Raw genomic sequence first — 15649 nt, 5'->3', positions numbered from 1 at the left:
TTTCAACAAGTTCAGTTCAGTTCAGTTCTTATCTTAATTTCCTTCTCTCATAAAATGTTCAGTTCAGTTCAACTCCAATAAGTTCAGTTCAGTTAAGCTCATTTCAGCTCAGTTCAATTAATCAGAACAGACCCGTAGAATAAAAGGGAGAAATAGATAAGATTCAAATTAAGAAATACTAGTATTTAGAGTTGATGTTAATACAGATCAAATTAGGGATAGACAAAAGAGACGAAGCAATGGTGACATGAGGAAAAGAGAAAGTTAGAGTAATTATATTCCCTTATTTTATTAATTGGTTAAAAGTTTAATAGGCATCTAAGATATTTACTGTGCGAGTAGTGTCTAATAGCGAAAGTACCAATGATAAAAAAGTATAACTATTCTTAATTAATTTATTAGTTTTTGTGTTTGAATTTAGATTTCACATTGTTAGTGCAGATCACATTATCATCATCATAACTATTTTGTCAATGGATTGAAGAAGCGTAACTTTGTTTGAGAATGATAATAATATGAATATGTGACCAGTAGACGACATAAATTATTTAAGCCTTTAATATGTCACCACAATAACATGATAATATAGTTGTTTGACTTCAATGTAAAAAAATAAATAAATAAATAAAGAAAAAATTAATTTTAGTCATAAAATATATAATGGACCATCGATGAAGACTATTATACGTGTACTTTGTAGTTGGTTTATGTTTTTAAGGTGCTATTTAAAACCTGGAATAATTTACCGTGTACAATTTACCCTTTGCGGGTCTCTTTAACCCAAAAGATATATAAAGAGGCAAATTAAGTACTCTACAACATTTAAATTTAACTAGTAACTACTAACAAAGTTGAGAACGAATAGTGAGCTGAGACCTAAAAAGCCACCAACCAAGGTTGACGCTTTAGAAGTTATAGCTTATGGGTGCTTAATTAAGGAAAAATAGTGGAGTAGGAACCACGATTTTATACACTCCTCAAGCGTCACTAATCAATAATGATCTTATCCTCTAAAAATATCTCAACAAAACTGACGCAAATTGTTGTCTCTTTCTTTTTTATTCCTTTATTCTTCTTTGCAATGTCCTAATTGGATGACTAATCTTATATAAAATAAAGTGTATGATTATGAAGGTCTATGTTATTGCTTAATTGATATAGAAGTAGAGAGTTAGAGACTACCTCAACGGCTCAACGGCACTTCATGGGGTATCTTAATGGTCAAATTTTAAGCACCCGTTCTGTGCAATAACTGTTAGATTTCAGCTCATGTTTTTGGTTGTGCATCGATATAATGATAGGTGTTAATTTTAAAATGGTTGAGTTTTGGTAGTACATAGATATAATAGTGATATCTTATATTAGTTATATAGTTGTAATAGTGTATTTGATGTAGTGGTAAACCATTGGTTTTTTACGTGCTATGGCTCTATTAAAATTGATAGATAAACGTATGTAGTAACTCAATTAAGTTACTAAGTATGAACATAAATCTAGCTATTTATCAATCTCCTAATTAACAATGCTAACATTATCAAACATGCAAGTGATGATATTATGTGTTCATCTTTTTATAAAAATAAAAACAAAACTATAGCATTGTATTTGTCTTCCCTATAAACCTCTAGTTTGTCAAGCTAGGCATTGATCTTTAATATAATATCCAATTATTGACCTTTGATTAATCTATACGGACAAGTACAAAACCCTAGTCATACATCAAGGTTTGAAAAACATGACAATTAACTTCAATAATTCAAGTATTATAATAAATTGACCTAAATTTACACATCATCTTATCATTCATCATAATATTAATTAGTTAGTAATTAATCTTCACTAATAGAGTTATAAACCATCATCACTATATTATGATGTTTGTGCCAAAGAAACAAGAATATATAGATAAGCACACATTAATATCTTTTACATAATTATCCATACACTATACAAAATTTACATCATAAAATTAGAAAGATAATCTTATTCAACTCTTTCATTGGTGGTTGATCAAAACCACTCTAGTTGAGTAGGTAACTTTACTTTGGACATTACCTTATAAAAAAACCATAATCCCTACAAAAACAACTTTTGGCATCATTTGCATGAAGATAAATTAAAGTATCAAATATATCTTGACATTGTATCATATAATATATTGCTTACAACATAAAAATAAAAACTTAGCAAAATTAGTAGAGTTGTTGGAGTAGTTGTAGAAATTATATCAAATCATCTTTCATTTTTTAATAAAATCATTCAAACAACTATAACATAAAGTTCATATATATATGCTCCATTTAAACCTAACCAAATTACACTCCCTTGTTAATTCATTAAATTCTCTCATATAACTTTTTTTTGTTCATTTATTAAGAATTTTTTCTTAATGACAAAGGAAGTAAAAAGTGTAACAAAGGCAGAAAAACCATGGAGACCTATAACAACAAAATGTTGTTCAGTAGAGGACTCAGTGATCCTAGGGATAAATTTCGGTAGGAAGTCCGGAACATCGGAGCTTATGTCAAAGAACATTGCACCGTTGCCTTCGTTTCGAAGGCTGGCGTATTCAGGCCACCTGAGCAACCTGAGCAGCTGCTCGTCGCAGCGGATAAATGAGGACTTGGCACAGTCGTTTGGGCCGGACTTGGTAGATTTTCAGCTGAGTGAGTTGAAGGCTATAACTCAGAATTTTTGTAGGAGTTATTTACTTGGGGCAGGTGGGTTTGGAAAGGTGCATAAAGGGTATGTTGATGAGAATTTTAAGAGTGGGTTGAAAGCTCAAGCTGTTGCTGTTAAACATTTGGATATTGAAGGGTTACAAGGACATAGAGAATGGCTTGTAAGTTTTTATTTTGTTTATCATGTTTTCTTTGACATTAATTAATGTTTGATAGGTCAATCTTGTTGACTTTTTTTAAAATCACTGGGCTCATTTTTAAATTTTCACAAGATTGTTCTATTGAAAAACGTCATGTCATATTGTATGTTGTTAAGTAAAACGTATAACTGATATTTCCTTACTTTATTACTATGCATAGTGAGGTAAGATTTCCAAATAAAGGAGGAGGAGGAGATAAATTAATATAACGGACAAATGATTTTAGTAAAGTGGGTAATACGACGAATACTGATTTATCTATTGATAATTGCAATTAATTTACTATCATATACTTATACTATTATCACTTCACATGTATGTAGGAGCTAATGATGATTGTTTAACAAAACACCTTAATCATGAATTTTGACTCTTATGATTAAGGTCTCTTGTATATCAATTACAGTATATCAATTCATTTGGTACATTGTGTAATTTAAAATAATTAAAGGCACTACTCCATTGTGGCTAGTTACCTAAAAATCATTAGTGGTTGAGTTTGTTCATTAATAATTGAAGAATTATATTATTTGACTAAATTATATTCGTGGGACAGTCTGAGGTGATATTCTTGGGGCAGCTAAGGCACAAAAATCTGGTAAAGTTGATTGGTTATTGCTGTGAAGATGAAGAACGTCTCCTTGTCTATGAATTTATGCCAAAAGGCAGCCTAGAAAATCATCTCTTCAAGAGTAAGCCTATAAATTAGTATTTTTTTTTTTTTTGACAATTATAAATTAATATTGTTACGCTATTTTTCTACAAGACAGTCTTACACAAATGTATCAAAGTACACTAACACGTTGTTGTCCTTTATAATTAAAGTCATCCCGATCTTGCAATAAACTTTTATATATGCAAGTTTCACTTAGAGTCGCGGTTGTTGTACATTGGCAGGGCTTTCCTTATCAATGCCATGGGGTACAAGGCTAAAGATAGCAATAGGAGCAGCCAAAGGCCTTGCTTTCTTGCATGGAGCAGAGACACCAGTCATATACCGTGACTTTAAGACCTCCAATATTTTGCTTGATTCTGTACATCTCTTCTCATCCCTTAAACCCTTTTTTTTTCTGTTACAATATCTAATTTTTATAGCTAGATTTATAAATAATGATCAACTTAAAGAAAAAAAAAATGTGTAAAAACTCATAAATTTGTTCTGTTTTTGGGTTTAGGATTTCACTGCTAAATTGTCTGATTTTGGGCTGGCTAAGATGGGCCCTGAAGGATCCGATACCCATGTTACTACTCGGGTTATGGGTACTTATGGTTATGCTGCTCCGGAGTATGTTTCAACGGGTAACGTTACACTATTCATATACTAACTTTTTTTTAGCTTAAAAAAATCTGAAAATTGTATGTGCAAGTGTGCAACATAACAAATACTATGAATTTTTAAATGTTCTTGACTTTTTAATTTTCTATGTGTGTTACATACAGGACACTTAACAACTAAGAGCGATGTCTATAGTTTTGGGGTGGTCTTACTCGAACTACTTACAGGAAGGCGATCAATGGAAAAATCGAGGCCAAAAGGAGAGCAACACTTAGTTGATTGGACGATGCCATATTTATCTAGCAGCAGGAAGCTAAGGTACATAATAGACCCAAGGCTAGGAGGGCAATACTCGGTGAAGGGATCAAAGGACATGGCTCGATTGGCTCTACAATGTGTGAGTCTAAACCCGAAGGACAGGCCAAAGATGCCCATGGTTGTACAAACACTTGAAGGGTTGCAAAATCACAAGGATATGGCTATTGCTTGTGGATTATGGCCACCACCAAATACAAAAACAAGTCGAGTTAATGGAAATTCTGCCAAAGGCAGGGGTTATTGTAAACCCTCACCTGTTGCACCAATTAAGAAAACATGATTTGCTAGTTGGTAAAATAAAATTATATGAAGTATATTATTATTAGTGAAAAGGGGGTGTACCCAAGTTATGATATATTATGTTGCTATCATATATAGATAATTAGGTGTGATAATAATATGTTAGATTATGCTTAAATAGTTGTTAGTATAAGTTGTATAGGATATATGTGGTCCTACTTAGCAAAGTAAGCAAAACAACTTTTAATAGAAACTTTTTTTAATGTGAGCAAGATTCAATTAGAGCACTTTTTTTTCTTTTTTTTTTACAAAAAAAAAATGTATATATTAGTCTATATGAATGAACAAATAAAACACCCCTGGTAAATCCAGCTAACTTAGTGTAGTTGGTTAAGGATACAACTTGAATTGCCCATTGAGGTGATAGGTGAGTAACTTGGATGATACAAGTTGGACTCTAGTCTAAAATCATTTGAAACCTAGGAACAAAACTTTCAACTAATGAAATTTATAGAGCAGGTAGTTTGAATGATATTCCGTATCGATTATAGATATTGATACTAATTTTTCTTAACAACCTCTCTTTTCTTTGTACACGTATTATATCCTTGAGTACTTTTGCAAACAATATTGATCGGACTAACACAATTTTCTAGTTGATAATAATATATTGAATGTGTGTCCAAATTAGGGTACACCTACGTCACTAAATTGAAAAAATATCCTTAAAAGCTAGGCCATAAGTCCATGGCATAACAAACACACAAGTACATGACATAACACATACATAAGTACATAACCATTACCTCTATTCTTTGGGCTCATGTTGTCAAAATGGAAAACAATAGTCAGCAAAATGGAAAGTTATAGCTCGAAGTAGACACTTGTTTTAGTTGTTTATGAATGAACAAATTGTTTTGGTAAAGTTGGACGACAAAGAGCTTATTGTATTACATCACATTAATGTAATAAGAAATAACAATAGAGGGTTTGTTCACATTATATATATTGTTGTTTTGACTGTAACTACTACCCCAAATTCAAGTTATATATCCTTACATGTAATTCATGCATTTTAAATATAAGGAAGGCATCTAGCGTTATGGTGCACTTGAATCAACATTTATCAAAAGCCATAAGCAATGCTAAGAGCTAATTTTATGATTTGTCTCATGAACATCCATAAATAATAGAAGTATAAAGAACAAAGCTTTAGTTAAATCAAAATTTCGAATCCAACATACTATATATGTAATTGACACTGTTAGATACACATAGAATCCGAATTAAATTCTTCTCATCTTTATATAACCAAATGGCTTGTATCAGCCTATTAGGTAAGTCTGTTCAACTACGATAATTCTCCAAAAATCCAAACTAAGCGACCATATAAATAGAACGATTTCCTTTCATAAAAATACCATGTTATTGACACTGCAAGTTACATCACACAAGTTATAAAACTGAATACATGTGATGCTTTCAATAAATAATGCTAGCTAGTACAGAATTCAAGACTAGTAGTTCACTTAAGAAATAAGGCGCTATTCTTTTTCAATAAGAAGGCAGCTATTAATTTCCGAATTTTATTTGCATCTAGAATATATATTAATGAGTAAAAATACTGAAACATTTTGACCAAAACTTAGGAAAATGAATAACAAAATTAGCATTGCTTGTTAAAATGGAAAAGTTGGGCAAATCTCCACAACAAAAGCGTGAGAAAGGCACTATCTCACGTTGAAAGTCCAACACTCTCCCTAACAAAGAGGCACACTTGCCTTTGTGCGTGCTTACCGCCTAATTCATCATATACTTCTTTAATTCATTTTAGCCTAAGTTTTTATTCATTCATATGCCCAAAAAAACCCATTTATTTTTTCTAACTATGGCATCAAATATGAATAACAAGGGTAAAAAATCTCATGCTTCATCAAATTCTAATTTCAAACTTTGTATCACACTTTTTTTTGTTGTTATTTTTACTATTCCTGCCCTTTTTCTCCTCCAAAACAACCCTTCTTCCTTGTGCTTTCCACCTTTCTCCACCACTAATACAACCAACTCGTGGGCCGGGGACTTGCGAGCCGCCACCTTTGCTTGGAACCACCTTGCCTTGGCAGAGCATGGGCCTCGGCCACTTAAGATCGCGGTCTTTTCAAGGAAGTGGCCAGTGGGGGCTGCACCAGGAGGGATGGAACGTCATGCATTTACACTTCATAGTGCCTTGGCCAACCGAGGCCATAAGATCCATGTCTTTACATCCCCTTATGATAAAGGGATCATGCCTAGCCCAACCTCGTCATCCCCGGCCTACCCGATGATACATTGCCATGAGGGCGAGCCAGGGAAGTGGCGGTATAACAAGGCGTGGGAGCAGTTTACTGAGGAGAATGACAAGGAGGCCTTCGACGTAGTACACACAGAAAGCGTGGCACTCCCTCATTGGCTAGCGCGACAGCTAAACAACTTAGTGGTTACTTGGCATGGCATAGCCCTTGAAAGCTTACAATCAAGCATCTTCCAAGACTTGGCTAGGCAACCTGGTGAGCCTATGTCCCCTGGTTTTAACCAGAGTATTCAAGGTACTGTCCCTAAAGTACTTAATGAAATTAGATTTTTTCACAATTATAAACATCATGTTGCTATTAGTGATAGTTGTGGTGAGATGCTAAGAGATGTGTACCAAATACCATCTAGAAGGGTACATGTTATTGTCAATGGTGTTAATGAAGGTGACTTTAGGGAAGAAATTAAACTAGGCCGAGATTTTCGGTCCAAAATTGCTTTGCCTAAAAATGCTACCTTAGTCATTGGTGTGGCAGGGAGATTAGTGAAGGACAAAGGGCATCCCTTGGTTCATAGGGCATTCGCTAAGTTTGTGAAGAACCATCCAAATGTGTACCTTATCGTAGCAGGGTCAGGTCCATGGGAGAATCGATATAGGGAATTGGGACCTCAGGTACTAGTCTTGGGTTCCATGAAGCCATCTGAGCTAGGAGCTTTTTATAACGCCATTGATATTTTTTTGAACCCAACCTTGAGACCCCAAGGACTCGATCTCACACTTATGGAGGCGATGATGAGTGGAACCCCTGTGATGGCTTCAAGATTTCCGAGTATCAAGGGGACCATTGTGGTGGAAGAGGAGTTCGGGTTCTTGTTTGCTCCAAATGTGGAATCGTTGGTGGAGACATTGGAGGAAGTGGCTGCAGAAGGTCCGAAAAGGCTAGCTCAAAGAGGAAAGGCTTGCAAGGACTATGCACATACGATGTTCACTGCACACAAAATGGCCTTAGCATATGAAAGACTTTTTCTTTGTGTTAAAAATGAAACATTTTGCATATATCCTTGAAAGTATAAGAGTAATCATTTTCTTATTTCATTTTTGGCATAAGTTTTCTCCCAAGCCGAGTATACATAAATACATAATTCATTCAAGTACTTGTTTTACCAAAGTTACTTATTTTAGAAATTAAAGAGCAGAATTACTGTAATGCAGATCAGGCACTGCTAATGGCATTTCAGATCTATTGTACCAATATTTGATGCAGGTTAAAATTGGAAAAACAGAGGTTTTTTTTTCTCACATTTCTGCACAAATTTTCCATCAGATCTTTAGAGTATATATGACTGCCCAAAGTCCAAATTTGCAGGTGCTAACTCTTGTTCATAACACATCTCAGCAGACACAATACTAGTACAGTTATTCAAAAGTCGTAAACACAGATGAAAATTGAAGATATTAACATAAAAGTTTCATATTAGAGTAAGTAAGTAGACTTACAAATCGAACAAACAAAATTTTAGAGCCAAACTTGTTCAGAAGAGATCCAAGAACAGTCAACCATGCTGTACAATGATTACTTCAAAGATCAAAGTGATGGCTCTCCACATGTTAACCCCTTTCAGCATTACTCAATGTGTTTACATTTCCTTCTAGCAGACTTGCAGTCTTGCAAATTTGTCGTATATCAGGAACATGAATTTTAATGCTAATAAGTACAGATTAGAATCTCAATATGTATCATTTCCATCATATGGAGTAGGGGGGAAATAAATATATTTTTTCTGTACAAAAGTGAGCGGAGAGTTGCAGACAAACCCTCAACCTCCTCTTAATCTAGTTGAGAAGAAATTCTATCACGTTCAAACCGGTCATAGGCATGCCTAGTTCTCAAGAACAAGAGCACACACGAAAAGAGTCCAAAAACCGAGAGGCATCCCCACCAAAAGAAGGTCCAAAAATAGCAGTGTCTTCCCATACAAATCAAGGTATCAGTAACCATTGAGATCCCTTGTGACGAGTTTACAGCGTTGGAATCATACACTACAGCAGCTAGTAAACCATAAACCAGGGAACCGATTGGGATGTTGGTGATCAGGATATTGTGGTTGACCCCTACACTAGAAGGGCCGAATAGCTCAGATGTTATGGAAACGGCTGCAGCAAATATGAAGCCAGAGCTAAGTCCAATTAGTGATGTTCCTGCTTGGAGTGCCAGGGCACTTCCAGATCCTGTAAGCAAGAAGAAAGCAATGGGGGTCGGTGTAAGTGCGATTGCTAGCCAACCTGTTCTTGCGAAGTAGAACTTCCTGTTCAAAAACAAAAATAATGCAATAAGTTGTGCATCCCACTAAATCACAGTAGTACATGATAGATAGATAGATCATAGATGGGACTAATCAAAATTAATCAATTATATGCTTTAAGTTGGGACCAATTAATTGATACTTAAATTGCAGCCTGATAGATTAGATATGTCATTTAGAAAGATCAGTTACTCACGCACGAATGTAATCAGGAGTGGCTGATAGTAAGCGACCAAAGAAGGAGAAGGATGAATAGAGAGTTATAAGAGTTGTAGTGCTCGAACTCTGCCCAAGTGACTGAGCAATCTGTCCTAGATTATTACTGTAAACCAACCCAATTGTACCTCCACAAAAATAAGCAATATAGTAGAGCCAGAAATCCACCCTGCGAACAAGTACAGAAGCAGGATGCTCTTCCCCAAGAATTAGCAACCGATCCTTCCTGATCACTGGCCCACAGCAAACCTCACTCTTGACTGCAGTAGGCTCAATGAAGCTATAAGTAGATTCATCTCCTTTTTCTTTCCAGTCCCCAAGCAAAGACATAGTATCAGTAATATAGCTACCCCCTCGTATGGACATTTCCCTATGGAGCTCCAGATCATCATCTTCAACAAGAATGAAACCCGAGCCATCAATTTGGAAATGTGAATGAATCTCTTTGAACCACTCTCGAGCATATACAATACCGGGAATGCATAGGGGGAGGATAAGCAGGAAAATTGCCCCACCAAAGAGAATACGTGCATATGACATAACATTCGTAGATGAGGAAAGGAAGAGGAGGTAAAGGCCAGTCAAGACTGCTAAGATGTTAAGGAAAAAGAATATAAGAGAATCCCTTTGAATAGCTTCAGAAGGGAGAGGATCAAGTTCAGGTTGCCTTAGAATTGGGATTAAGGCAGCAAGGGAAGTTATGAGGGGAATGAGGGCATTCAGTAAGAGGTACAGGGAATGTGACGATGGATCAATTGAATTAGCTGCTAGGGTGTATAGTGCAGCACTTACACCATTGAAGCCGACTGTCAGGGAGAGTGCAAGTGATCGGTTTGCTGGGAAGTTTTTAATGCAGAGAACAAAACACACTGTGTTAAACCAGCAGATGCTACACCCAGCTAATAGGCATAGGAAAAATACCTGTCAAATAAAACCAACATTATTTATAAACATGATGTACAAACTTTCATGTTCCTAGCAAGTTGAAAGAAGTTTTGAGTCCTTAACGACAGTAAAAAGATAATGTATAATCTCACTACTAATTGCCAGAAAAGCTTTTTAAGGCAAATTATGGTCACAGGGTTGTAAAGATTCTTATTTAGTTGGTCTACCTGAACCTAACACAACCTCTGGCACTTGAAGTCTTGAAGGTAAAACAGCCTAAAGTTCTCGCTCATTCTTGTTATCATGTATTCACATTTCACATTATGCTATATATGGAGCTTATTGCAGCTAACAGATTTGGTGGCAACTTACAATCATAGAACTACTGTCTTTTGTCTATTCATTATCAGATTGATCATAAGAGCTTCTTGTATAAAATAGATGCAGTTTAATTATCAAAATATGTTATGATTTTTCTTAGAAGAGGTCGGTAAAATCCTCCTAGGACAATTTGGACCATTATGGGGCAGAAGAGAAGGGGAGAAAATTCTTCACAGAAGCATGTAGAATCCAATCCTTACTTCTTGTGGCTAGAAGGTGATGAGGGAGTCACTATCTTGCCCCCACTCAATTCTTTTTATCACTAGATATTTTCAGTTATTTCTCATCAATTATTCAGTTATTTAAGTTTCTTCTATTGCAGGCTATTGGATACCACCAGAAAAACTATGAACATAAAGGGAAAAAAAACACTACCACCATATTGCTTTTATTTTAGAAAAGTGAAAAGATGGGGGGATACTCCTTTCTAAAATTAGTAGAAAAAGGTAAAGGTGGCAAATGTCTAATGAGTTGTTTGGAACCGGGTTTGATTTATGTCAATACGGTTTAAGTCATATCCAAGTGATGAATTGGGGCGTTATTACCTTTTTTATCATTAATATTTGATTTCAGTCATCAAAATTGAGTTATCTTATTTAGGGTACGTCGATTCTGGGCCATGTCAATCTTATCGAGTCTTTAAGAAAAGTGCAATAGTAAAGTAAAACTTTGAGGCTATAAAAAAAGTGCTAAAGAGACTTTAATTTTAGCACATCAACTGATTGGGTAAATGATGAAGTATCCCTTAGCATCCAGAAATTCCTAGTGATAAATAAAGCATGGACCTTTTTGATAAATAAAGAATGGACCTTTTTACACAAGGTGGGGTTAAATTAGTGGTTGCTTGTGTACGATTGTAATAAATTATGTGGTACAAGCATACCACACGGGCAGCCAAGTAGCCAACCATCTGTGCTTATAGCCTTATAGGGGGAAAAAAAAACTTGTGATTTAATGAATGTCAACAATTTTTTCAATTTTGTGTACATATTTGTTACACATTTGACTAGTATAAAGGAATTCCATGTAAAAGAGATAGTAACCAGAAAGGACCTTAAGGCTTGTGAAACTCTATTAAGTCTTATTCTGATGTGTTAACATCATCATGTAGGTACAAAATCACAATATGTTAGTATGAAATTAGGCTAATTCAATTCGCTAACGTCACCAATCCGCTTTCTACCAAACACGACAAAATTTAACTTAGATGTATGTATGTATTCCTTTTGAAACCCAGAAGTGTAATTGAAGGTACCAATCTCTTAGTTAGAAGTATAGAACCAGTAAAGGAGAACTTTTTCTTTTTCTTTACAACCATTTTCTATTATTTTGGGTGATAAACAAAGCAAAGCCTTCACCAAACTTCAGCTTATTTGATTTAGATAAATTGGAAAAGAGTAATGAAATTATAAACAATTAAGTTCCCACCAAAAACTATTAGGTGATCTTAACCTCCACATTATTTTTAATTCCGAATTTCTAATTAACTATAAACTATTAACGACATCTTCAATTCAATTTTAATTTGTATATCCTTGTTATGATTTACCCCCGTGTCTTAGTGCATTAGCACGTACATACACTAGTTATTGATTAAATACTTAACCATTTACTCCTACCTTTGTAATCCTAAACCAAGCAATTCAATAATCTCAATTTTAACGGTTCTACTTAGCAAATATTGACCATTGGCCATTTGCAATATACGGGTAGCCTTACTAAATTTTATCAGTTTCCTCGTTTCCAAAAACAATTATTGATTACTGAATAAATAACTAACACCACCTATTTATTATTGATTGAATACTTAACAATTACTCCCACAGATCAGTAGGCCATTCTAAAAAACACCCAACAAAAACCATGTCGATTGATTAAATAAATAATACTCTGTATCATTTAAGCTATTTAAAAACATACAAAAGTGTTAACGATTCTAATAGAGAATTGATCCGTACACCATATGCGTCAGTGTGTACACGCAAAACTTTTCAATCAGGCATAACATCATTGACATTGACAGAAGTACTAACAAAAAAGAAATAAGAAAGAGAGAACGTACCACAAAATAAGGGGGAGAAAAAATGCCACGAAGAACAAGCCATTGAAGACCATAACCAAGAAAACCCATGAAAGCAGCAATAAACATAACAACCCACAAAGGCAAATACATCAAAGCTAACCCAGATGACCATCCAAACGCTTTTCCTAAATCCGACGCAACCGCCAAATAATTCAGCTGAACTTGTGAAATTCCGAGAATAACCTTCATTTCCGATGAATACGCTGAGAAATCAAAGTTTGTACCAGTGAATGCCTGCAACCATATTGTAGCTACTAGAATTGCCCACTTTCGAGATTGTCCTGCCATTGATATGTTCAGGAATAATTTCGCATAACAAAAAAGGCGCTGTTTTCGGGTTCGAAACCAGGATTGCTTGTTAGCCTTCAATGGTGGTGGGTTGTTCTTAATGGGGGAATACTTGTAGTATGATGATGTAGGGGAGTCTTTAATATTGCGAGGTCTCATTTTTTTTGGGTTATATATATAAAGGAAATAAATTTGGTAGTTTTTTTTTTTTTTTTGGGTATTTTTGGGATTTTGATTTTTTGGTGGGCTCAATTTGGTGTCACTTTCATTGGATCATCTTCTTCAATGAGATGAATTGATTGACATGTGATAGTGAGGAGAGAGAGAGAAAATAATAAAGGAAGGTACTAGTATTCTGGAAAATGGAATAGAAGGAAATGTACAATTGTACATACATGGTTGCACATTCAACTTTGAGCATAAAATAGCTCAAATTTGAAGTATGACATGTTAAGACCAATTTATACAATTATTTTGTGAGAATTTGAGGATATAATAAAATATGGTTGGTAGAGGAGTATAAAATACTAGTATGAAACAATGATGTGAATTGGTGAATGTAGAAATTTATTAGTTCTTATATAATGTTAGTTATTGAGTATTCTAGGTGAAATCTTATTAGATCCAATTTGATATGGTATTTACTAGTTTTGTACTTCGTATTTTTTATTATATTCACGTTAGATTTATAACTTAACTGTGTAAATGTCGTATCACGTTAGATTTATAACTTAACTGTGTAAATGTCGTATCACTTTTGATTTAAGACTTAGTTGTGTTGAATATAATGTTACATAAGTCTGATCATTTTATTATAAATGTCGTATCACTCTTGATTTAAAATTTAACTGTGTTGCTAATAATGTTTTATAAGTCTCATCATCAATACTCAATAACAACAAAAACTATGATTTTTTTTTTCTTTTGAAAATACAAAAACTATGAAGAACTCGGAATTTATTTTTAGCTTTTTTTTTTGACATATTTTTCATTGCAATGTTGTATACGTATTAATATACGTATTACAAATAATATAAAACATATTTAAAATAACGAATTTAAAAAGATTTAATATTACTGGGTACCGTTCAAGTGTTACACTTTCTTAATTTAATCATCCGTTTTTTGTAACGATATGCAATGTTTAGTTTACTTATTACTCCATCTGTATTTTTATAAGTGATTTGTTATTTCTGAGCACGCATGGTAATACAATACTTTGACCATTACAATTCTAATTAGTAATAAGTAAACTATAACAATTAAAAATTACGAAGTAATAAAGTATTTATCTAGGCGATTCTAACATGCACTATGTAAATCACTAACATTAGTTAAATGGATTAGGTAAATATATAGTGTAAAAAAGTCAAAACATTTCACTTTAAAAATACGTAATGAGTATTTACTTGTTTCAAGTCAGATTAGAAAAAATAAAAATTGGATATAGGGTCTATTCACATTTACTGAACTTAGCTGAACTGAACTGATTGAAACTAAATTGAACTGATTGGAGCTGAACTGAACTGAGCTGAAATGAATATTTTATGAGAGAAGGAAATTAGGAGCTAAACTGAACTGAACTGATTGGAGCTGAGCTAAACTGAACTGAATTGATTCGAGCTGAACTGAACTGAATTGATTCGAGCTGAACTGAAATTAAGCTGAAGTGAACAGGCCCATACTTAATTGTTCTAAATGCAGATTTTTATCGCTTAACATTCTTAATTTCTTAGTGAAAAAAATTGCGTAAATTACGTATTTGTAAATATAGTAATATACACATAAATACAAATCTAATAAGATCCAAATTTAGTTTAGCTAAAGGTCATACTCTAAGGTACGTAGGAGAACCTTTATGCTATGATGCTATGTTTATATCTTTCTTTTATGACACGAGGTATGAAGATGAGTAACTCCTCGAGTTTCACGAGATATACGAGCCAAGGAGCCGTGAGTATTAGTATTACAGTAGTACGAGATATAGCAATTAGCAAGAATCATTATTTTTGGCTTTAAGTAAGCTCTAATGTATGTAATGCAAATTATATACTTCGTATTTTGAATACGAAGTATTACCAAATAATAAATGTTGCTTTGCTGATGATTATATATTAGCTCAATCCCGGTACTAAGTTGATAGTTGAAATCTTACGATTAATTTTACACTCAATCTAAATATCAGTTGGACTCGTAATATCTAAATCAATTGGCTATGACAAACACGTAATAATAGTTTTCCTGCATTGATTTATTACAAACTGATCAAATCATAAAGTACTACTTGTATTTGTATATTACGAAGTATATGATAAGGACCGTCATCAACCATAGAAAAGATTATAATTATAAATTCATAGTCACATACGAAGTACTAATTTTTAATTAATCACTTTGTTAATTGTATTCTCAATTAGAGTTGGTGATGTCTTATTGGGGCCAATGGAATTAAGATGCAAACAAGTTGGCCCAGCCCATTGAAGTATAA

The 15649-nt window shown here is 33.9% G+C and overlaps 4 protein-coding genes across 5 annotated transcripts in view; 3 read left to right on the top strand and 1 right to left on the bottom strand.

The window, feature by feature from the left end:
* Positions 1 to 15649, top strand: part of LOC145598855 (pectin acetylesterase 8-like) — a 48139-nt gene that overhangs the window by 14939 nt on the left and 17551 nt on the right. The gene's annotated exons all lie outside the window — the stretch shown is intronic.
* On the top strand, positions 2383 to 4918 carry LOC145598652 (putative serine/threonine-protein kinase PBL15). Its single transcript, XM_081655035.1, has 5 exons — positions 2383 to 2842; positions 3438 to 3573; positions 3779 to 3915; positions 4057 to 4180; positions 4322 to 4918. The coding sequence occupies exons 1-5, from the start codon at positions 2390 to 2392 to the stop codon at positions 4753 to 4755; spliced, it is 1284 nt and encodes a 427-aa protein (XP_081511161.1). The 5' UTR covers positions 2383 to 2389; the 3' UTR covers positions 4756 to 4918.
* Positions 6616 to 8070, top strand: LOC145597536 (uncharacterized). The gene has a single exon (XM_081653727.1). The coding sequence runs from the start codon at positions 6616 to 6618 to the stop codon at positions 8068 to 8070; it is 1455 nt and encodes a 484-aa protein (XP_081509853.1).
* Positions 7860 to 13356, bottom strand: LOC145597535 (protein NUCLEAR FUSION DEFECTIVE 4-like). 2 transcript variants are annotated; one of them, XR_014103371.1, is made up of 4 exons: positions 12853 to 13356; positions 9505 to 10445; positions 8503 to 9311; positions 7860 to 7993 (listed from the first exon to the last, which is right to left on the bottom strand). XR_014103371.1 is itself a non-coding variant. In XM_081653726.1 (3 exons), the coding sequence occupies exons 1-3, from the start codon at positions 13318 to 13320 to the stop codon at positions 8834 to 8836; spliced, it is 1887 nt and encodes a 628-aa protein (XP_081509852.1). In that variant the 5' UTR covers positions 13321 to 13356; the 3' UTR covers positions 8475 to 8833. The 2 variants fall into 2 exon arrangements, 1 of the variants encoding a protein (XP_081509852.1); XM_081653726.1 differs by lacking the exon at positions 7860 to 7993 and having other exon boundaries at positions 8475 to 9311.

The sequence above is a fragment of the Chenopodium album genome, chromosome 20, assembly GCF_948465745.1.
Source record: "Chenopodium album chromosome 20, dcCheAlbu1.1, whole genome shotgun sequence".
Taxonomy (NCBI): Eukaryota; Viridiplantae; Streptophyta; class Magnoliopsida; order Caryophyllales; family Amaranthaceae; genus Chenopodium; species Chenopodium album.
Note: the sequence above shows the minus strand (reverse complement) of the source record. Positions and strands in the feature narration are given on the sequence as shown.

What these genes read in the sequence shown, in the direction of transcription:
- LOC145598652 (XM_081655035.1), top strand. Translation starts at nt 2,390, where the DNA reads ATGACAAAGGAAGTAAAAAGTGTAACAAAGGCAGAAAAACCATGGAGA. An exon ending in AGAAAATCATCTCTTCAAGA is followed by an intron (nt 3,574 to 3,778) that starts GTAAGCCTATAA and finishes GTACATTGGCAG; the next exon opens with GGCTTTCCTTATCAATGCCA. An exon ending in CCAATATTTTGCTTGATTCT is followed by an intron (nt 3,916 to 4,056) that starts GTACATCTCTTC and finishes TTTTGGGTTTAG; the next exon opens with GATTTCACTGCTAAATTGTC.
- LOC145597536 (XM_081653727.1), top strand. Translation starts at nt 6,616, where the DNA reads ATGAATAACAAGGGTAAAAAATCTCATGCTTCATCAAATTCTAATTTC.
- LOC145597535 (XM_081653726.1), bottom strand. Translation starts at nt 13,320, where the DNA reads ATGAGACCTCGCAATATTAAAGACTCCCCTACATCATCATACTACAAG. An exon ending in TTTCTCCCCCTTATTTTGTG is followed by an intron (nt 10,446 to 12,852) that starts GTACGTTCTCTC and finishes TTTATTTGACAG; the next exon opens with GTATTTTTCCTATGCCTATT. An exon ending in ACTCCTGATTACATTCGTGC is followed by an intron (nt 9,312 to 9,504) that starts GTGAGTAACTGA and finishes GTTTTTGAACAG; the next exon opens with GAAGTTCTACTTCGCAAGAA.